Below are 10,657 nucleotides of genomic sequence, written 5' to 3'. Positions count from 1 at the left end.
ATAAAGAGATTTCATCATATATTTTTTATCTTTAATCTTATTGTTTAATTTACACAATGGTTTATATAATTTATATATTCTATTTTTTCTAATATCGTTAATATAATCATTACTAAATTCTTCACAACTTGTATATGAAGTTTATAATATTTAACAATAATGTTATTTATAAAATAAATGATAATTCATATTTTAATGAATGTGTTTACAATCAAAATGAATAATTAATGTCTATTAATAATTGATAAATCATTGTATGACTATCAACAACTGAATGATTAATTAGGTTATCTTGGAAAATATGTACTTTTAAATAAACAATTCAATCATTATAATGATTGATAAAAATTGATAAATTTGTTATAAATAATCCAATATTTAAATAAAAATATTCATTTATAAATGATATTGATAAGTATAAGTATTTGACATTCAGTAGTAATTATATTCTTCATGATACTTCAGAATTAAAAAGACGTGTGTTACATAAATGGTTAATGAAATGATAATGAAAGTATTAAATATAATTATGATTATTCTATGTATGAATAAATATATCAAATAAAAATAAACTTGTTTATATTATTTTAGCACTTATAATTTATTATCAAATTATAGATAATTATTGTGTTTCTTTTGTATTATTGTTTTTTTTTGTTAATGAATTTCTCTAAAAAAGAATAGTTATTTGATTAATGTTTCATAATTTATTGTTTTATAACATATTATCTGAAATTCAAATTCTGTTTAGAGTATTGTCATTTTGGTCAAACATCATTTACCACTTTTTATGTTATTCTTTCTTTTATTCTTGTTTTATTTAGTGATAATGTATCATTATTTTATTCATTTCTTATTATTTTATCGTTATTATGATAGATTCAAAAAGATATGTTGATAGAATAAATTATTTCATAAACATTCATGAATTTATCAAAATAGAAAGACAAAATAACAGAAAAGATGAATAGAAGTTGATTGTTCGTTGTTGTATTATAATTACATAGCAAATATAAATAATTGCCATAGATATATTAAATAATGTGTATATTTGTTTATCTATTCACGATACATTTATTGTATTTCATTCTATCAACATTTCTTAATTTCTCTTTTCTATGTTTTGTTGTTTCTTTTCAATTTAAAATATTTGAGAATTAATTGATTTGATACGTTCTGTTCAATCATTTCAATCATATTTTTATCTTCTCATTATCTTCTATATAATCATCATTTTATGTTTGTACAACACGTTTCATTCGTTGATAATGTGAAATTAAGAATATCAATATGAAACAATGAATAAGCACGGTTGATTATCAATGTTTGACAAGATAAATAATTCTACATTTTATTTTCAGAATAAACCAAATCAAACTATCAATCAGAGTTATAAGGAAATGACGAAATGCAGAAAATGGAAGATGAAATTCATGAAAGATGAAAAGATACGAATCGAAAGAGAAGAAAAGAAGCAAATGAATGATGGTGAATGACAACAATTAAATAAATTGAAACAAATTATAACTTAATTGGAAATTAATGAGTAAAGATATTCTTCAACATTCAAATAATTCAAATAAGTGATGAAATAAAGAGCGAAATTGTTGAAAAGATATGAAGAAAGAATATTTAATTCATGTTGAACTGCATATTCTTTTGAAATGAATGAAGAACCATTCAAAAAATAAAAAGAAATTGTATCATTGAATGAGAGTTGTTATATTATACTTCTAGTTTTGTTTTATAATCATAATTAAACAGTTAGTATTATTCATTTCTACATTTTACTTTGTTTATCTTTTCTATATTTGATGCAAGTGTTGTTGTTTGGTTATTGACACATTATTATGTAATATAAAACTATCATTTAATTATTAATGTTGAGAGATAATGAAATGAAACTGATACAATACTTGTGAATATGTTATAATTCATGTTTTTCTATTGCTCATAGTATTTGAATTTCAATAAACAAGAAGAGAAACAAACGAATGAAGAAATTAATATTTATCCACATTCTTATTCAATTTGTACAAACAAATCACAATGGATGTGTTTTGAAGAAACAATGTGATAATGTTGATTATAAAGAAAATACAATAAAACAAAATCAACTATTAACAACATTCATTTGAATATGAAAGAATATCAAAATCACATTGTGGAAATGAATATCCAAATCGTTTCACACCAAAACGAATCATAGTAATTGAAATGATTCAATCTTGAATGAATGAAATAAAAACAATACAAAACATAAAGACATTTTAATTAACTCTCAAATAATATGTTGAATAATATAAATTGACTTATTTCTTCATTAATTTCATTTATTTGAAAGACAACACCCAATGCGTTTGCTTACTTAATAAACAATAAGAAGAAGTTTAGGTTTTATTCAAAATAAATGAGAACGAAAGATTTTTATTCTGTTTAAAAGGATTATGTTCATTAAATAATTTCAATTTGTTTGAGAACAAATCACATACTCAAGAAAAAACACTTTTACAGACTAATGACTAAGACATGGAATAAGAGTGTGATAAAAACACATTATCTACACAACCACCAGACATTAAGGAAAATCACAAAGATTTTCATGAAAGTGTGTCACTCAAAGTAAAACTCCTATAAGAAGAAATGAGCATAAAGGGGGAATCAAAGTAATGAGAAGAAGTTTTTTGTCAAGGATGAAGGAAAAGGAATGAATAGTCTGACGAAAAAAACAAAAAAGGGTTTTTAAGAAAATAAAGAAAAACGAAAAATAGACATTCAGGAAAGATGAGTAGTGAAACCCTTGGAGTTGTTGATAAAATCAATAATAAATATGTTGAAATTACAGAAGACAATCATATTAAGTTTGTGAGAATAGAGCAAATTCAAAAAGAAAAAAGAAATAACAAATAGGACATATTTCATTGATAGCAAAGAAGTTATTAGTGACTGTTTTGACAAAGAGCATTTAAGAAAGATCAGTGCAGTTACTGTTACGAATATTAAAAAAAGTAATGGAAGTAATGGAAATAAAATGATTGTTGCAGTTGGGAATGAAGATGGAATAGTTAGTATTTGGGATGTTAATAGTGAAAAAATTGAAGGAGAATACAAAGTAATGAATAAAGTTACATGTCTTAAATTTTATAAAGAAGAACTTATTATTGGAACGAATGGAGATAGTATCACAATCATTAATATTAATAATCAAGAGAAAAGAACAATTAAAGGAAATAAAAGAGGAGTTAATTGTATTGAAGTAGTAGGGAATAGATTAATTGTAGGAAGTAGTGATGTTAAAGTATATGATATGGAAGAATTAAAAAAAGTAGTTAAACAAAGCAATCATTTAGATATGACTAAAGGAATTGTTGGAATCAATAATACAGAATATATAACATATGGAAATGAAAAGAACATTTATTTATGTTCAAATGAGACGAGTATTCCAATTCAAAGTTTTACAATAACAGGAAATCCAAATAAAGTAGAGGCGATGTATGTCAATGATAATAATATATTAATTGCAGGATTAATAAATAAAGGAAGTATTGATATAATATTATTTAAAAGAAATTGTAGAAAAGCAAAACCAATTGGAACGAGTTGTAGAATTGAAATTAATAGAGAAATCGATGATTTAGTTATTTATAGTGATAGAATAATGATTATTCAAAGGATGGAAGAATTAAGAGTTGAATATATCAAAATAATGGAAGAAGGGAAACTTGTTAAAGACAGTGAAATCAAAGAAATAAGTAAAAAGATTGAAGAAGGAATGGTAGGAAAGAAAAATAAAGAAAAAAATAAAGAAATGATAAAAGAGTCTAAAGAAATGGAAGTTATTGGAGTGGATGAACAAAAAGAAGAAATTGAAACTACATTTGAACGGAAAATGAAAGTCATGGAACAACTTGGAACTAAAGAGCCAGAGAATGTAACATTAAGTAAAGAAAGTATTGTTATGACATTAATTAGAGGACTTGAAAGTAATAATAAAATTTTGATTGAAAGATGTTTGTCTATAGATGAAGAAAATGTAATTAAAAAAACTATTAATAATTTACCAAGTAAATATATTGTTGAATTATTAAATATTGTGTGTGATATATTTAATAATAAACCAACAAAAGCATTTACAATGACATTATGGTTAAAAGCAATATTTGAACAACATTTAGCATATTTAATGAGTATTAAAGATGTTTCAAAAAGTATTGGAAAATTGTATGTCATTGTTGAAAGTAGAACACTTTCATACAAACATTTATTGAGGCTCTATGGAAGAATGAATTTACTTTTGTCTCAAATTGATAAAAAACAACAGTTGAAACAAGACCAAAGAGGTGGTACATATAATGAGTCATGTGAAGAAGAAGAAAAGAAAGAAAATCTTGAAGACTTTGAAAATTCAATTGATATGGATGATAATTTATATAACTCAACGTCAGGGAATGAAGAAGGGAATGAAATGAGTGAAGAAGAAATTGAAAACGATGATTTGTCTCTCTAAAATGAATGGTTTTTAAGTTTAAATTACTTTTAGTTTTAATTAAGATAGTTTAAATGAAGAGATTAAAGAGAAGAAGAAATGAAGAAATAAAAATAAGAAAGACATATTTATTTCAGAGAAAAGGGAAAAAAGAAAAATAACTACGAAGAGGGATTGAAAATAAAAGAATTAGATAAGAAATAGTTTAAGAATAATAAAAGGGAGATATAAGTATGAGAACTTTAAAAAAAAACGAATTGAAGAATACATGGGAGGAAAACCATCAAAACAAGAAGAACAAAAGAAAGAATATACAGGACAACCAGAAGGAACCCCTTATTATGACATTCAAGGATGTGAATTAGCTAAAATGGTTAGTACTAATAATAAAGAAATTTATGACAAATATGGAGGAGTTATAGGAATTAGTAAAATTCTTGAAGTTGACCTAGACAAAGGAATTTGTGATGAATCATACAGTAAAAGACAAGAACAATTTGGGAAGAATAGAACACCAGACGCAGTTATTGTCCCATTTTGGAAAATTTGGTTTGAAGCACTTCAAGATAAAACACTTATTATTCTTATTATTGCAGCTATTGTGTCATTAATATTAGCATTTGCTGTACCTAACTCAGTTGATAAATGTTTAGCTAAAGAAAATGAAGAAGATAAAGAACTTAATACGGATTGGATAGAAGGAGTAGCTATTTTAATTGCAGTTCTTGCGGTTTCTCTTGGAGGGTCAGCATCTGATTATTCTAAACAAAAGAAGTTTTTAGCTCTTTCACAAGAAGAGAAGGATGTTGGAATTAAAGTTATTAGAAATGGAGAAAATCAAAAAACATCTATATTTAATTTAAGTGTTGGGGATATAGTTAATTTAGATGTTGGAGATATTATTCCAGCTGATGGGATTTATATTCATGGGAATGATCTTAGAGTTGACCAAGCAAGTATGACAGGAGAATCAGTTGCAGTTAGAAAAACGTCAGAAAACTTTAGTATGATGTCAGGAACAAAAGTTATGGATGGGAATGGAAAAATGCTTGTTGTTGCAGTTGGACCAAATTCATTGTGGGGAAAAACAATGGAAGCAGTTAATCAAAACAAAAGTGCACCAACACCATTACAAGAAAATTTAGATGAACTTGCAGTTAAAATAGGATATTTAGGAATGGGATGTGGAGCATTAGTATTTATTGTTTTAACCATTTATTATATAGTGTCACAATTTACACATAAAGATGTATTAAAAGCAGATGAAGAGAAAGGAATTATTGCAGGATGTCTTGAGTGTAATGTTACTAGAGAAGATGTAATGTGGAATGAATATTGTGAAAAATATTCATTTGACTGGAGTTCATTAACAGGACTTATTGACTATTTCATTATTGGAGTTACAATTATTGTGGTTGCCGTTCCAGAAGGACTTCCACTTGCAGTTACTATTTCATTAGCATATTCAATGAAACAAATGTTTAAAGATAATAATTTAGTAAGACATTTAAAGGCATGTGAAACAATGTCAAATTGTACTAATATTTGTTCAGATAAAACAGGTACATTAACAGAAAATCGAATGACAGTTGTAAATGGATGGTTTGGAGGAATTAAAATGGAAACAAGAGATCAAAAAGTTTCAATTGCTAAAGAATATGAAGAACTTATTAATATGAATATTTCAATAAATAGTTCACCATCCACAACATTAATTTCAGAAAATGGAGAAATTAATGTTATTGGAAATAAAACTGAAGGAGCATTATTAATGTATGTAAAAGAAAGAGGAGTGGATTATTTAGAAATTAGAAAAAGAAATGAAAATAATATTTATCAAATGTTTGCATTTTCAAGTGCTAAAAAGCGAATGAACACACTTGTTTGGATAGACAAACCAAACACTATTAGAATGTTTACAAAAGGAGCACCTGAAATGATTTTAGAAAAATGTCAATATTATATGAATGGACAAGGAGAAATTAAAGAAATAACAGAGGAAGTTAGACAAGAACTTGAAGAATGTCAAGTAGAATGGGCATCTAAAGGATATAGAACATTATCATTATCATATAAAGATATGACACCAGCTAATCGAAATAATTTAGAGGAAAAGTATGAAGTTGCTAATGAAGAAGGATCTATATTATTAAGTTTATTTGGAATTGAAGATCCAGTCCGAAGAGAAGTTCCAGGAGCTGTTGCTACATGTCAAAGAGCAGGAATTATTGTTAGAATGGTAACAGGAGATAATATAGCAACAGCAAGATCAATTGCAAAACAATGTAATATTATTTCAAGAGAAAATGATATTGCAATAGAAGGACCTAAATTTGCAGAATTAACTGATGAAGAAATTATTGAGAAATTAGAAAATCTTAGAGTTATTGCAAGATGTTCACCACAAGATAAAGAAAGACTTGTTAAATTACTTATTAGTCAAGGAGAAGTTGTTGCAGTTACAGGAGATGGAACGAATGATGTCCCAGCACTTAAAGCAGCTGATGTAGGACTTGCTATGGGAATTAGAGGAACTGATGTAGCTAAACAAGCATCAGACATTGTTATTTTAGATGATAATTTCCAATCAATTGTTAATTCAGTAAAATGGGGAAGATGTGTTTATGATAATATTAGAAAATTCCTTCAATTCCAATTAACTGTTAATATTTCAGCACTTGCACTTTGTGTTATTGGGTCTATATTTATTGGAGAATCACCATTAAATGCACTTCAAATGTTATGGGTTAATTTAATTATGGATACTATGGCAGCTTTAGCACTTGGAACTGAAAAACCAACCGATTCATTATTAGATAGAAAACCATTTGGTAGATTTGATTCACTTATTTCAAATATTATGATAAGAAATATTATTGTTCAAACTGTATATCAACTAGGAATTATGTTACCAATTGTTTTTGCAGGAAAATATATTCCATTCCTTAATTCACCATGTGGATTTGTTAAAACTGTTGGACATTCTGGAGGAGAAGATTTTAGTAAATATTGTGCAGGGGATAATATTGGGTTTAAGAGTATTAATGATGTTAAAAATGATACTATTGAACTTCAAACATTAGTATTTAATATTTTTGTTTTCTGTCAAGTCTTTAATGAATTTAATTCAAGAAAAGTAAATGGTGAACATAATGTCTTTTCTAATCTATTTACAAACTTTATTTTCTTAACAATTATTGGTGTTACTATTATTATTCAAACAATTATTGTTCAATTCCTTGGTATTTTATTTGATGGTGTTCCATTTATTCCATCACAAGGTCAGTATGGTCTTTCATGGCAAGGTTGGGTATTATCTCTTCTTCTTTCTTGTATGACTTTAGTTATTGGTCAAATTTCGTTCTTTATTCCTGTACCTACATCTAAACCAAAGAAATTTAAGAATCAACCATCACTCCTTACAAAAATCCTTTGTTGTGGATTTTGTAATAAGAAAGATGTTAAAAGTTCATCATCTGAAAGTTCTGATGATGATGATAACTTAGAAAAGAAATCTCTTCTTAGTAATTAAATTTCATTTACTCTTTATTTTATTATTTTTTATCTTTCTTTTTTTATATTCTTTCCTTCATTTCAACCTCTCTCTTTGTTTCTTTCTCATTATTCTTTCTTTAAATTCATTATCTCATATGTTATGTATTTCTTTTATTATTTGTTCATTGGAAAATAGTATAATTGATTATTTCAACTATGTAACAACCAGTCTTATCAATTATTGAGTGAAATTCATTCAATAAATCAATTAACAACATTAAGAATGAAACTATTCATCTTTATCATCACCTTTGGAATTATTTCGTTTTCATTTGTTTTTGTGTTTACCTTTTCTTTTCTTCATGGAGAAGTTAACAACATTCTTTTAGGAATATTTCATATCATAACATGGAATGAAAGATTCTAATAACCCACAACTTTATGACTAATTTCATAAAGAAGTAATGGTATAAAGAGAATTATACTTGACATTTATATTTATTATTAAGTTGTTTTATTAAGTCATATAGTCTGGGTGATTTCTATTTAGTAAATACTTCCGAGAATTGAAACTATTATCGTCTCAAATATCTCATTCATATTTTATGTATCTTTCTTTTTAATATCGAAGTAGTAACTGAAACAAAAAGTAAAACCAAAAGAGAATTATAAAGAATGTTAGAGTATTATTTTATTTCTTGATTAACTCTGTGTAGTTCTGTTTTAAATACACAACTCCATGTCTTTATTATCTATTACATTTCGTATCATAATGAAAGAGTCATGAATGTTGAGTCAAATGTTAAATTGCATTTACATATGTTTTTAGATGTAACACTATTTTATATTACCCAGACTGGTTATGACAAAGAATTATCTAGTTATTAAAAAAGAAAGACAATCACATAAACATTCACTAACCCAAATACTTCAAGAATATAATTAAAACAATAAACTTTAATTTGATATTATTGATATCTAACGTCGTTTTGAATAAAACAAAAGACATTGCAAAATAAATAATCAAAGTTATGGTATTTTCATTCATAACCAAACTTATTTATGGAAACTATAATATTTTTTAAGTAAAAAGTATACTTAATTAATTGGTATTGATTCAGCCTTAGTTTAGATGATTAGATAAAATTAATAATAACTTTTTCCAATAGTAACATTGAGTGATAAACAAATGAATTATATTTAATAACTTCATAGAAATTGAATAATCGTCAATTATAATAAGAAGAGTATTGTCTATTAAAACGTCATAATACCTTTCTTGTTATTATAAAATTTAAATCTATGAAGAAGAAAATGATTAATAATTTTATTTACTCAATAAATGAATTATACTCTTTCATTGATGCTTAATACCTTTAAAAGTGAATAACAAATTTTAATGTGAATTATTATTATTTTTAAGTATTATTTTGTTTTTCTAACCTTTTTAAAAAAGAGAGATTTATTGAAATTCAATTGAAATTCAATGTGTCATTTCCAATAATTCAATATAAAATGCAGTATTTTTATTGATAAATTCACCTTTTTGAAAAATTCCAGAAAGTTTCTTTGATTTTTTACTCTCCAAAAGAAGAATAGAATTGAATAGAATAATTATTATTTTTATTAATTTTCTCTTTACAAAAGTTGGTGCCACGTTAAAGTATTTTAAAACAAATCTTATAGAAAATTATTAAGAAATAGATGAAAGGAGATGTAAGAAAGTAAATCACAAGAAGAAATTCTCATTTTAGCATTAGAACCTTCTACCCACGTAAGTCTGTATTATATAAACTCGGACTTATTAAAACATATTCATTTAAAGTTATTAAATATGTCTTCTTATGATATAGTCATTATTGGAGCTGGTTGCACTGGTGCTTGTTGTGCAATGGAATTGTCTAAATACAAGAACCTTAAGATTGCCTTGTTAGAAAAGGCTAGAGATGTTTCTACTGGAGCTACTTCTGCTAATTCTGGTATTGTTCATTGTGGTATTGATACTACATTAGAAACATTGAAAGGAAGACTTGTAGTAAGAGGAAATACTCTTATCCATGAACTTCAACCAAAACTTAACTTTGGTCTTACTACTTGTGGAGAGTTGATGGTTGCTAAAACTGATGAAGAAATACCCAATTTAAATAAATATATGGAAATTGCTAAAACTAAAAATGTTCCAGTTGAGTTATGGGATTATGAAAAAATTCATAAAGAAGAACCAAATCTCAGTGAAAATATCAAGAAAGCTATTTATTGTCCAACTACTTCTGTTCTTGATCCTTATGAATTTACTATTGCTACTTGTCTTACTGCTAAGGCTAATGGTGTTCATATCTATACATCTACTACTGTTAATGGAATTAAGAAGATTGATAATGGATATGAAGTTGTTTGTGAAAATGGAAAGAAGTTTATTGCTAAAGTTTTATTAAATTGTGCTGGTGTTTTTGCTTCACAAGTCTCAGAAATGTTATATCCAGCTGATTTCCATATTACAGCAAGAAAAGGAGAAGAATATTTGTTAGATAGAAAGTTACAAGGAATGGTTAAACATGTTATTTTCCCATGTCCAACAGGAGTAACAAAAGGTACTCTTATTATTCCAACAGTTGATGGTACTATCATGGTTGGACCAACTGCTGATAATCAAGAGTCTTACACTGATGCAAC

General features: G+C 26.0%; 2 protein-coding genes and 1 pseudogene across 2 annotated transcripts; all 3 read left to right on the top strand.

Annotated features, from left to right (window-relative positions):
- Window positions 1-2,784: 2,784 nt before the first annotated feature.
- EHI_054840 (uncharacterized protein) lies at window positions 2,785-4,510 on the top strand (the record flags this gene model as incomplete). The annotated part of the gene is made up of 2 exons (XM_644315.1): window positions 2,785-2,861; window positions 2,911-4,510. 2 exons carry the CDS (start codon window positions 2,785-2,787, stop codon window positions 4,508-4,510), a joined length of 1,677 nt encoding a protein of 558 aa, XP_649407.1.
- Window positions 4,511-4,757: 247 nt separating this feature from the next.
- EHI_054830 (Plasma membrane calcium-transporting ATPase, putative) lies at window positions 4,758-8,021 on the top strand (the record flags this gene model as incomplete). The annotated part of the gene is made up of 1 exon (XM_646195.2): window positions 4,758-8,021. One exon carries the CDS (start codon window positions 4,758-4,760, stop codon window positions 8,019-8,021), a length of 3,264 nt encoding a protein of 1,087 aa, XP_651287.2.
- A 1,797-nt stretch (window positions 8,022-9,818) lies between these two features.
- The window catches only part of EHI_054820, a 1,922-nt pseudogene continuing 1,083 nt past the window's right edge, over window positions 9,819-10,657 (top strand).

The sequence above is a fragment of the Entamoeba histolytica genome, genomic scaffold, assembly GCF_000208925.1.
Source record: "Entamoeba histolytica HM-1:IMSS scf_1104750517093 genomic scaffold, whole genome shotgun sequence".
NCBI lineage: Eukaryota > Evosea > Mastigamoebida > Endamoebidae > Entamoeba > Entamoeba histolytica.
This window is presented reverse-complemented; position numbering and strand designations above follow the sequence as displayed.